A 16,670-nucleotide genomic window follows, 5' to 3' on the forward strand; every position below is an offset into this window, starting at 1 on the left:
TCTTGCATCTCTAACTCCTGCTGAGTTTTGCTCTATACAGCACCTTGATACAGTTCTACTGATTGACCAACAATGTTTTGGCTCCCGGTATTTCTGGTTATTCTTCTACCATCTCCTTTGTACTAGGTGATGTGCAAGACCAAGCAGTAACTGGTGTTCTACAATCTGGCTTCATTCCAAGCACACACTCACAAACATATGAATGCAGAACAACTAGGAAGCCAGCACTGCAGCTAAGAACCTCCTCCCTCAACACAGAAGTTGTTCTGGGTGAAGTTTCATTACCTGACACACAGTGAACTGCTGTTCCCCATGCTGGAAATAAGAAACAGCACAAGAAAGAAAATCCCACTTACCACAGCGCCAACTCCGTAGCTAGCGGCAGGGGCAAGGGCATGGTAAGGATCTGCTGTGTACACCCTGCCATAACTGAAAAGAGGGAGAAAAGATATATAAAAAAAAAGGAGAGAGAAAAAAGAGTCACTTCGGAGGGGCAGAGAAACAGCTATCCACAGGCAATGGAGGAAGCAGCATGCCCTTCTATACACATGTATGCATACATGCACACACATGCACGCAGGCAGCCCCTCTTTGAAGAGATCCTATGGGCATGCTGCCATGCATCGTATGAGATGGGTGAGGGAATGGCCTGGAAGGAGGAATGTGGCAGAAGCCAAGAGCTCAACCTGTAGGAAAGAGGTCAGCACCATTGAAATGACAGCTAGTGCATCCCTTACCTTGTGTGATGCAATTTGGGAGGAGAGTGACTGCTGGCACTAGCACTACCGTCACGGTAACAGCTGCTAAATGGAAAGCAGTGAGGGATTCTCCAGAATGAGACGGGAGTATAAACTTTAATGGTCTTGCATGCGCTAGGATTAAAACACAGCCTCACTGCACAAGAGATTAAAAGTCGTAAGGCAAGCACTCTGATGATGATATTTCTTTGTATCTATACAGAGCTGCACGTTAAAGCATCCTAGAGTACTGTATGAGCTGAGTAATTTTGACTTTAGAGATGGGGAAAGAAATGTGCCCAGTGATTAAACAACCTGCTCAAAGTCACAGAGCAAGGAACTGGCAAAGCAAGCCAGGTTTTTTGACTCTGAGGCCATAACCACACTGCCTCCCTTGTGCAGAGAATCACAAGGATAGGGAAGAGGCCAGGATTTGTGCCAGCTGACATACCACTGGAGAGCCATACTGCCTGGGAGCAGAGACAAACTGTGCATTCGAGTCTTTCATGTTGGGTTGTGCATGCACGTGTGTGCGAGCGAGTGCAAGTAAGAAAAAGGGAAAGAAGCAGAAGTACTGTAATGGATCAACACTCCTTGAGTCCCTGAGCACAGCAAGCTAGCCCCCATGGACACCTCCCTCTTACATACCCATCGCTGTAAGCTGCTGCAGCGGCTGCAGCGGCTGTGGCTGCTGTTGCAGTAGCAGGCTGTGCATATCTGTAGGCTGCGTATCCACCCTGCAGGAGAGAAGAGAACTGACTTTACAGATACCTGTCCACCCACACACAGCATAAAAAAGAAAATCTTTAAAAAAAGTCACACACATCACAAGGAGAGGAAGTGTTTCAAACTGCATCAGCTCCCATGTCATGTCTATTGCAAGCACAGCCCTTAACTAATGTATATTCCTTTCCTCAGGAGGACCAGGGAGGCAATTCCATTACCCCATTTAGCAGAAGGTAGAAACTAAAGCAAACCTAAGTATGGTTATATCCCTGCAGGAAATTAAATTTGTCACGGAGAGAACTAAAAACCAGAAGACAGCTGAAGTCTTGCATGCAATGTAATGTTTTATGTCCCTCTTCCTTTTATGCTGGGGAAATCAGAGGTGGGTGATTTCTGTGAAGAGTGCATTTTAGAAAGGGGATCATTCAGAGAAATTTCTGCTTTTTTCCCCCCTCTCTCCCTTTAAGCATGAGAAACACAAAAGGCTCGAATTTCATTTGGTCCAGATGTGTAAAAGCAAATCAGGAAAAAATAGCCAGAGAAGACAGTCCCTGTTGGTGTCAGGGCTGGCAACACTCAAACTGACACTGATGCCAACAAGACCATTTACCCCTCCCCTCCATGTAAGAAGGAAACAGGTAGGGGGAAGATTATGCCAGAACAGTCTGTATTGCTGGTGCATTTCTGATCATGCTACACGCTTGTCATAAAGGTCTTTAAAAAGCTTATGCTGGTAAGAGGTAGTTACTAAAAATGTACTTACAGCAGGGTTGGCAAAAAGTGCTTCCTAACCCAGAGGAAGGCCTGAGTTACAGGTCCTCCTGTAACTCCCACAAGGAGCTCTCAGGGCAGAGGAAGACCTGGGCTCTCAGACCAGAGGAAGGGCTCAGACAGACGGCTTTGAACACCCTGCAATAATGAAGGACGGCAGCAGAGGCTGCATGGCAGGCAGCAAATAGGGCTCTGAAGCCCAGGTTAGATCTATCTTTATTGTAGACTTGTGAACGCATTTTTTAACTCGGGGGTGGCAACGATAAATGAACCATGACTTTGATTTGCTAGAAACACAATGAGCCATAAATAACATCAGAAAATTCCAGATTGCTTCTGGCTTTCCCCCACCCCATCCCCCGCAACTGACATTTCGAGTCTGAAGGACCAGAAGGCAGACTTACGCTCTTCACCTCCAGAATCAGCTCAACACACCTCTATCATTTCTTCCCTATAGATCTTTTGCATATATGCAACTAAGAGGACAAAATCAGCTCTACTACAGGACTGCGTGTTTGCTGTGCAGCCTCATTTTTAGGCTAGGTAGCCTTTAAATCAGAGGTAATGATTTTTAAATTAATTGTAGTTGCTTTTGTGGTGCCTGTGTTAGCCCCACAAAGGCTAATGTGCTGTACAAAACATGCCTGGGGACCCTTTCCTACTCAGAAGGAGAGGGACTTACAGCCTCTTCAATATCCGAGTCAACAGAAGAGCAACACAAATCTACGTCTCTGAAACATCACCATATCACCTTAAAGAGATGTCATGTTATAGTTCTGCCCTTTTAAACTCATCTAGCTGTTTCAAAGCCTGTGTTTTGGACCAACGGTTTGAGGAGTTTTAGTTTGGTTCTAGCATACTATCATTGCACCACCATTACTCCCACCTCCAAAACATGACGGAGACGAGAAGAATGAGGCACAGCCTTAATCCAAATCCAACCTTCACCTACCTCACTAAATTAAGACAAAACTTCATACCAATGTCATTGTAGTATTCCCTTACATTTATGAGTTTCCTGAGCTTTTGATGGGGCCTGTCGCTTGGGTATGGCACAGGAGGCATTTTTGCCTGGCATTATCCTTTGCAAGGCAGCCGGCTTCAGCATGCACCCAGATTCCCACTCTGCCCCACACTTGCCAGCCATATTTCAGATCAGAAGCCATTTCAAATGTGCCTGGCACATAATCTGAACATGACAGCAAGATGCAGTTTGAAACCAAAAAGGGTTATCATGTAATTCTCTTTTAACTCGTGTCTCTCATAAAGGAAAACAAAACCAAAACAAAAGAAATCAAAAGAAAGAAGAAGAAAAGAAGGGTTGGAATCAGGTCTGGAAGGGGGAATGGCGTAACATTTATTAATCAAAATTAAAAACTAAGCATGCTGACATCTGGAGCTAGAACAACCAGCAAAGTCACCACGTTCAGACTCATATTGGCTAGTTCTATCCATCCCAGCATTCTCTTGGGACAGCAGTTCGCCCTAGGCTCTACCACAAGCTCAGTGAAGTACACAGCCTCAAGTACTAGAGCGTGCAGCCACAACAACCTGCTATTACGGAAACAGTCAGTCACCACTGGAGTTAACATTCCAACCTTAACGACCCCCGCAGCCTCCCGCCCTCGCCCCCCGAAATGGCTCCCACCCTAGCCCTGTCCCACACCACAATGTTAATAATTATAACAAGCAATAACCCATCTGTTATATCAGAGAAGGGAACAGAGACTCCACTGAGAGATTTAGAGCGGGATGTTAACATTTCTTCAGTCAACTGCACAACAAACAAAAAAAAACAGGAGAAATAATTCATTGGAGAAATGAAGTTAAGAAATAGCTGACATGTGTATTGCTTTTTAACCATGCACTGATGCGAAACTGAAGCTACTGTTAATTTAAAAAAAAAAGAAAAAGTCACAGGATAGAGGTACACACGCACGGACAGACCTGCTCAGTTCAAAGCGATCTGCAAATTCCAAATTCTACTTGTGTGTACTTCAAATAAAACCAAAAATGGGGATTATAATGGCCATGGTACGTTCCTGTCATAGGAGCAATGAGTGTGGACAGCTAGGGGGATTTCTGACACGGGGATGTATTTAGCATGACCAGCAGGTCCAAATACACCAAAACAGGGTGAAGGGAAGAGGAGGAAAGTTGTGACTTAATACTCATTATTTTGTCAATGCTTTCACCAAGCGCTGGGACCAGTGCAGAGTGAAGGAGACACTGTGCTGGTTGCCTTACCCCGCTGATGCTCCTGTTTCCCATGACCCAGGAACCCATCTACAATTCCATCAATGCATCAAAAGCCCTGTTCAGCTTGTCCAATGCACCAGTTATTTTCTGCTATTCCTGTTCACACACAACTTTAACTGGTATGCAGAGCTCATCCATAAGCTCAGCTACACGGTCCTACCACCCCTAGTGATTTCTGGAGTCACTCACTTCAGGTACTCTAGTAAATATAAACTGTAACAGAGTAGAGCACCTTCAACAAACATGAACAATCATGTTTCCCGATAAAAGAAGTAATAATGATTATAATAGTTTTTTTAAAAAAGGCCCTTGCTAGCTGCCCCACACTCCTCCAGTGCCACAGCAAAACTGCAACAGAAGACACCACTGAGTGGCACAATCTCTGAAACCCCAGGAAAGCCACGCAAACTCCCACTCCATCTATTTAAGTGAAATGATTCCACAGGGACAGGTTTCCCCACCTACACTCAGTTTTTAAAACCTTTAGCCTCATCTCAAAAGAAATGAGCGTGGCTGAGATTCTTGCAAAGATGTTAATGCAGAGATGTTCCTGTCAAAGCGACAGTTTAAACACTGCCTCGACTGAGAGATAGGCAAACTGAGGAAAAGGATTATACATTTTCTACTGGGCAGAGAAGTAACAAGATTGGTACAGTCTTTTGGATGGTCTGGGAAGCATGTGAGATAGAAACGCAACCCTAAATGCTGCTTATCTTAATTCGAGTTCTCCTTCTCTGGATATCCTGCTGGTGTTGCTGGGGCTGTGCAAAACCCTTTTCCCCACATGAATATGTAGTGCTTGAGCCTATAGCTTTCAACTTTCAAACAACTATATTTGCTCAGGTATTGACAAAAGCCCAAATTTAAAGTGACTATTCTGTGATGTTATCATGCTTGGCTCATCAATAAAGAAAAAAGATTTTTAAAAATTCCTTCTTCAACATTAGATGATAGCTTTTTCAATATTTTCATGTATTCCCTGAAACAACACAAACATGGCAAAACAACAAATATAGGAAGCTGCAATCACAACTAAAGCAGCGTTCCAATCACTGAGCATGTTAGTGTAGATAAATGAGCACTTTCAGACTATACAGTTCAGCTTAAAGTAAGTCCATCTTCTCTTCCACTCTTTGGGTCCATATTAGATGGTCAATCCAACGAGAACATGAGGAAATCCAGAACCACAGCTTACTGTGTCAGTATATCCTACGGTATAAGCCTCCCTTCTCTTTTTCCCTTGCTGCCTGAGACAGGCGCACAAAGTGTGCTGCTGGCCCTCTTTACTGCAAAGAGCCTTTATGCCACTAAGACACAAGCATTCCCATACCCCTGGAGAAATGCGTCACTCATGGTACCAGTTAGATACATTTGACCACCTGCCAGGTCTAGGCAGCGCGCCCAATTTAAGGATCTTTTATTTCTTGTATCTCAAATGTGTCTTCTCCACCCTCAAACTGCCCTAACAACAGAAGTTAAGAGGCAGAAAAGGCTAGAACCGTTTCCAGTATTTCTGTATTAGAAGGGTGGCATACGTGCACCAGGAATGAGCATGAATGAATTAAGAGGTGACAGGACAACAGTGTCCATTGCAGCAGGTGCTTCTACATGGTAATGGGACAAGCATGACCTTGTTAACCCTTCCATTGAATTTACTTTTTTTTTTTTTGAATGAAGTGCCACTCGGTGTGAAATCTGGACGCACGCCACCCTGCTGCAGCGGGGGCTTGGATCACACATGAGTCTGCGCTGCCCTAAAAAAGCCTCTGTTCCCATCTCTAATGTGGTGCTGGAATGGTTAGTATAATTCAGTTTTTTCCACTGCAATCCACAATCTGATTGGTTGGCAGGTCACACTGGCACTCCTACCTGAGGTATTTTAGCGCTAATGATTGGTTCCTGTAAGACTATTCTATAACAGAACACAGGAAGAGCAGTTCAAAAAAACACAGCTGTGGAAAGAAACAATCATACAAACAGCCCGCAGCGGGGCTCACCAGCCTTTTCTTTCCAGTGGATGCAAGCACGCTTTTCACAGGCAGGAGTGGTCTTCGCACAGGTGGGTTTGTTTGGGTTTCCCCCCCGCCACCCAGATTGACCCCACTGTAGAAAAAAGAACCTTTCTTATGATCTGAAAGGAAGCCCTCTGCATCCTGGGGCAGGTTGGTTTATGAATTCAGGTGTCTTGCCAGAGTGGGACACATCCAACAAGAGAAGGAATGCCTTCTTCGCAGAAAAAGTGGCTAGCAGGATGGTTGCCCCAGGAAAGAAAATAGGAGTGAGGAAGAGGAGGAGGAGGAAAATGAGAAATTGGTGCTTAACATTTATGCAGAAAAAGCAGCCCCAACTTGGGACACTTCCCCTTCATCCTGCCTAACACTAACCACTCTCTGCCAATGCAGTTCCTTTTCACCATTCTTTGACTTCAGACTCAGAAGATCTAAGGGAACTTGAATTTTAACTTTTCCCCCAGTCCTAATTGAAGTACCCTCTTGCTATCCTTTCCACAACGTGGCCAAGCCTTTCACAGCAACCAGAGGGATGAAAACACTGCAGTGAAAAGCAGGGCACAGGGACTCTACAACCATTCCACCTGTGCCAAGCAAATTGGAACAGTAACTTCATGTTTGGATTAAGGTAATTTTTTTCTGAGTTCTATCAGAGGACTCTGGGCAGCAATAACACAGGAAAAAGCACCACCATCTACCTTGATGAGTCCCCTCTTCTGCTGTCCTGTTTTCTGACAGTGAGACCAGAGCCACCAACCACAAAGTCATCAGAAGTCTACCTAATGGTTCTAACTCGACTTGGGGGCTTGGTTTTGGGTTACGTGATGCTACTGCACTGCAGCACTAAGTGGTTACGGGGACTCTTCTTTACTGAAGTCTCTGTCCTTAAAGGATGTCAGATAAGCCTATCCTCCCCACCTGCAGTGAAAGCTCTGAAGGAGCTTCTCAAAAGAAACAGGGAGTAACCCTGGCCAGTCATCCCTTTCAATGTAACAGCCTCTTATATGCCATACTCTGAGGGAAGAGGCACTAAGCGTTGCTGATTTGCTGGCTTACTTGCTGTAATGAAGTCAGTGATCTGTAAAGCTGGTGTTTTGGAAGTGAGGTGGGCAAATCCAGAACCCTCTGCAGTCCTTAACACAGTTTTGTACAGGAACACTTGACTAGGCATATCAATTTCTACAGGACTGTGCACACTGTAGTGTATTTAAGAATGAAGAAATGCACCCAGTATCTCTGTGCTGAGAGCACTTCTTCCAACTACTGTAACTGTGTTCAAAAGTCTCCTTTATAAAACTTGACTCTCCACATGAGCCAACAAAATCCAAAAGCTAATTCCATCCATTATCTCGAGTCTAACCCTAGGGTCCTCTTTATAAACATCAGGAGCAGCACCTTCAGAGGAGCAGGGATGTGAAATCCCTGTTGACAACTATGCCACTACTCAATACAAAACTTCCCCAGCTCCGGAGAGTCATTACCTACAACATCACGAAAGAGAACTCTGCTAGAGCTAGGCAATGGCAGTAGTGGACTCGAACATTTAGCCTTTGAAAGGCGTATTCCTACCATAGCTGCTCTGCAACGGCTCTCCATCAGAGAGGAAACCACTCTTCTCACTGGCCAGTCAGAATCGCTCCGTCCATGACCCATCTATGTATACACAGATGCCCTGGAGATTTGCAATACAGGATGGCTGGGCAGGACAAAGACAAGGGCAGGACAAAGTCTCCTGTGGTATAAGAGCTAATTCCCAGACAGGAGGAGGCTGCTGACTCTTCTAACCGAACATCTCCATGTATTTGTACTTTACAATTCCCCAAAGAGGCAAGAGAATCTAGCCTATTTAGGTACCATTTCTACCAGCAAAATGAGATGTCAGTTTTCACTCCAGCATCTCGGTCTCCATTTTTAATCAGTCCCAGTGTCTTCCCCAAAGGGATAATCTCCACATCCCAGTGGCACATGAACAATTTTAAACATTCAGCTCGCTCAGTTTAGTGTGGGCTGCACAAATCAAACCTGAAAGGGCCCCAAGAGGGGAGAGAAAGGGAAGGGCGGAGGGGGAGAAGGAAAAGGAAGGTCTGAGGCTAAACCAGTCCTGTTATTTTTATATCCAAAATATGTAAACAAGAGAAGTGTTGAGAGAAATTTTAATTCGCTAATCATCTCTCAGATTGATTAGTAGCAGTGTGCATGTGGGGGACAGGACACCCAGTAAACTGACCCTGGCAATGATCAGGAAACCCAAAGGCTTAGGTCTTGCACCCAGGGGCAAGCGCAGTGACAGAGAAGCATGCTTGCATTCCTAAATATATAAATATATATATCCACAAGGAAGAAGAAAATTAAAGTAAATGATATTTTAAAAAAAACCAAACCAAACAAACAAACCAAAAGAAAAAAAAAAAAAAGGCTGGCTTGTCAGGGGTTGGGGACAAGAAGGCTCCGGTGTGTGTACTTACATAGAGGTCAGCACCGTAAAATCCGTCCTGGTAAACCACACTGCAGAAAATCCACACAAAAACAAAAAAACAAAAAACAAAAAACAAAAGAACAGAAAACACATTCCGGTTATTGAGGACGGCAGCATGCACATGCATTTTACACAGGCAGGTGATGTATGAATCCACAACCTGGGCTTTTGGCAGGAGCAAATCAGCAAGAGAATGTGTGTGCGCACGCACGCTGTACAGCTCCAAGTCACCTTCCATGGCATGCAAAGGGAAGGGGCGGGCAGAGGGGGAGACAGTATGCAAAGGAGAGAGGGAGGGGAACCACCATCTTGTACAATAAAAATAGACTCAAAAAGATCTGATGTCCTGAAGAAGAGAAACAAGGTTTAGAAACCTCCACTCTGGTTATTCTCCTGGAATGATTTTAATTACCCCCTAAACACATGGAAACATCATGAAGTGGGCTTGTGAAATCGAGGAGCCCCCCTCAGAAGGCATCTCAAGGGGCTGGAGTCACCTATGTCAGAAGCACGTTTCAGAGAGTTGTGTACGATTACGTATTTTGAGCTTCACAGGTCTGCACGACTTTGTTTCTGACATCCATACATCACCTGCTTTTACCCTGCACATTAGACATGCGATAAGATTTGGCTGATCACACAAGCATGCAAAGTATTATTATTCAGCATCTTAAAGAACTGATGCAACACCTCAGGAAAACAAGTCAATCAATTCTGATCAAAGTAAACACAGAGAAATGTAATTAAAAAGAAAAAACCAAAAATACCCACAATGCATTGCTTTCACAAGCAGAGATAATGAGCTAAAAAGGTTAGGTGACTGGTCCAAAGTCCGAGAATTGAAAGGTGCAGTGGGAGTCCTTGGTAGCAACGATCTATTTCATAGCAGAGAGGAGCAGCTGGAGGAGTTTTCATGGGATGGTGCTTTTTCTGCTTTAAGACATATTTTTCTTTCTCTCAGAACTTCAAGCAGGAAAACTGTTAAACCAGAGCCTGGGGCTCCCAAAGCGCCACTCTTACAAGAGCATTCGCTAGCGTAAGACTACGCAGCTGACTTTGGGGACAGGGGTTGGGAAAGGATGAGGAAGGAAGACAGGGGATGCCCCCCACCCGTTTGAGTTCAGCGTGTGTTTCTTACTGAGGAATTTCCTCCTGCTTTGTCCTCTGAATAGCTCTACACAAACTCACTCAAGGCTTTAAAAAGCATTAGCCTCACCATCTGTGATGTTCATGGATCTGATGTGCATGACTTACCAGTAGCATTAAGGAAAAAGAAGGCATGGAACACTAACTTTCCTTTTGATTATAATTTTTTACTCCTCAGATGGCATGTGGAATGCTGCCAAGAGCCTGCCACCCTCAGACACCCACCTACTGTAAGGCACACACACACACGAAAAAAGCCCAGCAGATCTTGCCAAAATTCTGCATGCTATTACTAAAAAATAAAATTACATTAAAAAAAAAAATCTGTTGCAGTGTTAGCTACTGCTTGAATAATTTAGTCTTGCTGTCTTCCCCAGGAAAAGTACACTCCATTCCCAATGGTCAAAGTTACTATGATCTCCAAGAGCACTGGGAGCAGATACGAAGATAGAGACCCTTGTTAGAGGAAGAGGGGAGCCACTTCAGCAGGGAGAAGCAGGCCGTAAGATCATGTTTGCTGAAGCTAAATTTTTACAACCACATAACAAAGAATTTGGCTCCTGGGGCAGTGACTTACATTGCTGGGTTCTCTACCTAGGACCAGGAATGTTTTAGCAGTGATACTCCACCTGCTCCTGCAGGAAAGGCAAATGCATGACAGAGGAAGTGACTGTTGGTTTATGAACAGGTCAGCAGTTTTAACAGTTATTCCGAATACAATCAGTTGGATGAATATAAGCATTACTACATAGGATCAGGCCACTATTCCTTTAACTTGGAATCCTGTCAGTGAGAAATGCTAGCAGCAGTTCTCCATAGAGAACTGTAAGGAACAATAACAACAGATAAAAGCAAGACTTCCTGGGACCAAACAACCAAGCACATGGGCATTCTCCATCTCTCCTTCAGTTGGGATGTGGCTGACACCAACTGCCAGCAGTAAATTTAGCAAGATTTATTTATATGCTAGGATATCCATATTAGTGATTCTTAATGATAGCAAAAACTGAGAGAATTCCTTCATCTGAGGACCACAGAGACCACTCTGGTTATGTCAACTGACCAGAAGCATAAAGCAGCCCAGCAGCCCATCAAATCTCAGTGGCATCTGCAAAAAGCCCATTAGCTGAACTAAAACATATCCCCAAGAAAAAGAAATATGATGGTTTTGTAAAGCAGCCATTGCAACATTTAGGTGTACCAACAGTTGACTGTGCTGTAAAAGGAACCAAAAAACTACTCCAAAACCCCAAAGCTCCCTAATGCCTTATACATAGCCTGACTTTAATCTACTTTTGGCTTTGAGTCAGTGAATCCTCTATATGTTTACACTCCTAGACTAAATTATTCTTTACTATGGCAAGCCTGCTCTTCATATAGATACTTAATGACCATGAACAAGTCAACGCCTAACGTATAGGTTGAGAAGTAAAACTGATCATGTTTATTTGGTGTTCAGAGTTTTACAGTAGGCAAGGTTTTTTCAGACTGACTCGGTTCTTCGGGCTTTTGGTCTGAAGTGTAATTTGTCAGCTTTCTTGTTTAGAAAGCACAACTGCTACAAATCAGGGCAATATTCCAGTACAGGTTTTACTCATGCTATATATGAAACGTTAGAATGTCTTCTACTAAATGCCACCTCAGTTATAAACTGAAGGTTGCATTTGTATTCTGAGGTCAGGCTCAGGTAACTATTTAATGTCCTCTCCAACAGTCTGAGCAATTGCTTTTTAAGGTATGAATAACCTTCCCTGAATAAACATCCATGTCCATATGTAAGTCCACGTCCATACATAACTCCATGTCCATACATAAGTTTGGACATTCCACGTATGCATTAGTTTGAGTTCTTGAAATGAAACTATTATGAAGTATATGATTTCTTACTCCTTCCTCTAAAGTACCTAGTACTAGACACTGCCAAAACTTACTCCAACCCGAATGGCCCTCAGGTCTGATCCAGTATGGCAGTTCCACGCAGCTTTTATTAATCTACATCCTGTATTTTTTTTTAATTCTGCTAAGCTTTCAAATGCAGTGATAGCATTAAGTTTCGTAACTTAAACACCACTGATGTTTGTGAAAACCAACTCCTTCTCCAGATTTGAGTTAACCTGCAACTTACTTTACTGTCTTCTTCCACATTATGATGATCTTACAGTGTCACCCTTCCACTGGCCAGGAAGAAATGAACTGATGCAGGGTAAGGCATTAGGAACATGTGCCTGCCTCTGACGGCATGGAGGTCAACAGTGCCCACATGGAGTGGTGGCTGTCCTACATGTTACTGCAACATGGAACTGAAGAGCACATTTTGTATTACTCCACAAGGAATCAAATTTCCTCTACAAAATACCTTGTAGGGATTCTGACTATCATGACAATAAACACCAGAATTAGTTAATTACATCCCAATGCTTGGGACCAGTAACAGTTCTGGGCCATCTGTGAACCTGCCTTGCTTACTGCTGCCCTTCAAATGTTTACTGGATAGTACGCTGCCCGTGAAGACGTGAAATCAGTCAGCAGGGTCAGCTGAACTCAACGTAATTTTAGTAAACACAGTCATGAGACCATATTTGGAAGGAATAATCATTGGAGCCTGGCCCATATTCCAAATGGAAATAAACCTTTTATAAAGGACTCAGGCTGGATTTATATTGAGGACAAGCCTAGAGTCTCTCCCAGTATGCCACTCGTGACAGCCTCTTGCTAGGAATGCTCCAGCTGTTTCTCCAAGAGATGAAAAGTACATCCCCTCTCCCTAGTGCAAGTATTTCATATTCTGCAAGATGGCAGCTTTGCTTCTCTGTTTTGCTGTGGAGCACTCCCTAATAAAACTGGACTGGGTCATTTTTAGAGCAACAGACAGATGAGCTGCAGGTCAGAGGCTATGGGTAGGGAATAGAGAAGATGAACTAGGAGCAGTGGCAAAAAGAGGTGAATCTGAAAACCCAGAAGAAACATTCTGTTTGGAAGGCCAATGTGTTCAGACAAGCAGTTTCATTCAATGTCTTCTAGTGTATTAAATACAAACACTGCCAGATTTGCTGGAGAGCAAAGCTAGACAGATACATGACCACTGCAGTTTGCTTCCTTGAGTTCTAATATTAGTATCAGACTGGACTCTAAAAAGACAGGGCCATGGTAGCTCTCACAACTTAAATCTGCTACAGGATTTACTGCAAGCTTATCCAGTATATATCAGGCCAGATGTGCATGGCTTCCACCTCCCTTCTTAATAATAATTTATTTTTTTCCCTTTTGGGGCTAGTCTAAAGGAAAAAAGGGTCAGTCCACATCTCTGCCTTAGAAGATTTATTCCTGCTCCTATTCTTTCTGAAAACGTTGCCTGAAAAATATGGCAACTAAAATTCCAGGGACAGGCAATATGAATAAAGCATCCGCAAAATCAGAACCAAAAAAAAGACAGTTTGGAAGGGATTTGCTGATTTATCTGTCATTCCATCACACTTAAACAACAACCCAAAACAAAACTCACACAAACCTAATTCCCTAAACAGCAGAATACCCTTTTGTAACAGCATCTCTTCCACTGCATTACTAGTGAAAAGTCAGAGGGCAAAGAATGCTAAGGCCACGCATTCACCATTGCTTCAAACAACAGTTACAAGAACGCTGCACTTTCCTTCTCCCTATATCCCAAACACTCCCAGCTTTAAATTAATGGACTTGATTAATCTTTGTTTTAAACCTTTTTAAACCGTCTCCAACAAAGAAAGCAAATCCATTGTGGGTAACTGGCTCTTCTGTGTCCTACTGCCAGATGGTGAGGCATGAAGGTAATGGGTAATATTCCTCATTCCTGGATATGAAAATGCAAATGGAGTGCGAAGAGCAGAACCTTTTCAGAAATTTTAGACCTTCTCTCTCTGTATCCTTCTCAGCAGCACTATAATATATTGGGTCAATGAATGACAAATACCACATAGACAAATTGAGAAATTATGAGAAGGAATCCATCAGCACTTTAAGCTGTTTCAAGTACTGGAAGTTGTTTCAGTCAAGAACTTAACATGGAAAAATTTAGGTTTGCCCCCACTGGATGCCACTGTGTGCAGAATGCTCTGGCACTAGCAATACCCTGACTCTCACCATCCAGACAATTTTAGTTATTTTTTGGTTAACCGATTAGCTATTTGACATGGTTGTGCAGAGCACTCTGCTCTTGTGACCAGTGCTTACCCTGGGTAGGCAGGGATGGCTGTGGGAGGTACCGCCCGGACTGCCCCATACACTGTCCTTCCTCGGCCCCTCAGATGGGCTCCCCGAAATGCGGCTGCTGTGGTGGCTGCGGTTGGATAGGGGAAGCCTGGAACTGTAAAGACAAACAAGGTGGAGGGTGAAAAGGATCCAAAGTCCTGCCCACAGAACAACTGCCTGCTTCAAACAAAGTGACACAATAGCTTCCACAGCGGTGGGACATTTTGCATCAATCCTGCAGAGGGGCATGCTTATAACCCAGCAAGCATCTGATACATATTTTCTGCTACACCATGGCCTTTGGGGGAAGAGGGGTTGCAAAGAGGTTTGGCATGCAAGAGGTTAATGCTTTGGCATGCCTCACCCACCACAAACAGGGTACAAAACCCCCCGCCTTTTGACACCGCCATGCAGTTTGGTTAGAGTCTGAGAAGCGCAGAGAGTTACTATCAATACAGCAGGCGGCTCTTCCAAAACTGCAGAGGCTCTTTAAAATAATTTGTCAAGAGGCCCTTAAAGTCATCCAACTTACATCGGTCTCTTCCCTCCTTTCCCCTCCCACTCTTTGCCACCCAATCCTCTGCATGTTCATTTTAAAGCCTGAAAGACAAGATATCCCATATAACAGCAGCAGCAATTTCCCATAAAGTGCCAGTTTACTGAGAGCCCACCTTCACATAACAAGGGTGACCAATAACTGGCTCTGTGTATAGTGGGGCCTGTTTGGTTATCCTTTACACCAGAGTCAACTGGCTCGTGATAAAGTGATGTAAAACCTCAGAGGCGTCTGCAAACACGTAATAAACAGACACCAAGAGGGAAGGAATCCCAGGGCGCAAACCCAACCCAACGTGCGTCCAAGTGCATGCCACTAGGGGCTCTGCAGACTCGCGGTTTAGCAGCTTGTATAATATGTACTTTAGGGATTTGTCTGTCTGTTTTCTTTGATTTCAAAAGGGGGAGGGGGCAAGGGAATGGCCTACTCCTTACACACACCCTCCCCTTCTTCTGCAGCCTCCTCATGGCTCAGAAAGACCCATTCACCAGTACAGAAAGACACTGCAGACGAACCAAGTTACGGCAACTGCACAGTATACTTTGGCTCAAGGAAAACTCATTCCCAGCGAGACCCATCCTTTCAAGTATATATTATACAGACTGAAGAGAAGGGTAACAGATCATTGTTAACTCAAGCGCAGTAACAATACAGGGGACAATGGGGGCTACTTACTGATTAAAGGAATGTAAGTGTTAATACCCCCCCTTCCTGACAGGGGCACTGCGGCGTCATTGCCCAGCGAGACATCTGCTTGAAAGCTGGATGCTAATTTAATAAAAAACAAACAAACAAACAAAAAAAAAAACAACAACATAAAAAGGTTATAAAAAAAAAAGCAGACTGAGAACATAAACACCACTGCAGTTAAATGGGAGAAGTGGAAGTGTCTGCTTTAAGCTCTACCTGCATATAACTCAGGGCCGTACACCGCTCCAACCACAGGACTCAACTTCCAACCTGAAACAACAAAGACTGCAGTGAATGCCAAAATCTACACCAAGAGAAGGAGCGGGCAGCATGGGTAGGGGGAACTGTCTCTTGCATGCGCCCCAGCCTCACATGCACAGTTCTTTCCAATTTCTGCTTAGCCTCAATCCTCCTTGGTGTAGATGGAGGCCAACTGCCTTTTTCTAATGTCAAGTTCTAGGTACAGGTCGCTGTATCGAAGGGAACAGCAGAACACCAGCTGATCTGCAGCATGGCAAAGGCGCCCGCTGAAGGAATGACAACTACCTTATATGTATATTCGCCATAAGCACCTTGTGACCCTGTGTTCCTTGCATGAACTTTGCTGCCAGCTCCTCCAGCTGCTCCCTGCTCTCAGCGGGAATACTCCAGATCCATAACCTCTCTAAAGCCACCAGCCTAGACTGTCATCTCAGGCAAGTCAATTTATAGCCTTAAATTCTCAAAACAACCTTCTGTCTTATTTGCTAGAGATCTGCTAAAAACCAACAATATCTGAATTTCCTCACTAACTGAATTACATGACTATGGTGCAGAACAGCAATTCAGTCTATTCGTCTCACTTTCTCTCCTCCATTATTTTAGTATTTCCTGTCCTCTTTATGCTGCTTTTCAGGTGAAAGCCTTCCTAGAGAATTGTTTTTTATATCAACTGGATAACTGGCAAGAGCTGCAAATCATTAACATAAAACTGATCAAAAAAATAGGGCTTAAAGACAACATTGATGAGGTATGAGGAGGACCACACTTCCAATCAGATCTAGAAACATATGTGTCTTTCCCCTTCACCTTTCTAT

The 16,670-nt window shown here is 43.9% G+C and overlaps 1 protein-coding gene across 2 annotated transcripts in view; it reads right to left on the minus strand.

Moving 5' to 3' along the window:
- The window catches only part of RBFOX2 (RNA binding protein, fox-1 homolog (C. elegans) 2), a 56,473-nt gene that overhangs the window by 1,272 nt on the left and 38,531 nt on the right, over window positions 1–16,670 (minus strand). The window contains exons 6-11 of one of the 2 annotated variants that reach the window (XM_010143300.1): window positions 15,811–15,864; window positions 15,580–15,672; window positions 14,331–14,463; window positions 8,968–9,007; window positions 1,386–1,474; window positions 357–429 (exon numbers count right to left, since the gene is read on the minus strand). In XM_010143300.1, the coding sequence (XP_010141602.1) occupies window positions 357–429; window positions 1,386–1,474; window positions 8,968–9,007; window positions 14,331–14,463; window positions 15,580–15,672; window positions 15,811–15,864 (482 nt within the window). The remainder of the gene's footprint in view (window positions 1–356; window positions 430–1,385; window positions 1,475–8,967; window positions 9,008–14,330; window positions 14,464–15,579; window positions 15,673–15,810; window positions 15,865–16,670) is intronic. The other variant, XM_010143302.1, reaches the window with a different exon arrangement.

This window comes from Buceros rhinoceros, unplaced genomic scaffold (genome assembly GCF_000710305.1).
Source record: "Buceros rhinoceros silvestris isolate BGI_N320 unplaced genomic scaffold, ASM71030v1 scaffold11949, whole genome shotgun sequence".
NCBI lineage: Eukaryota > Metazoa > Chordata > Aves > Bucerotiformes > Bucerotidae > Buceros > Buceros rhinoceros.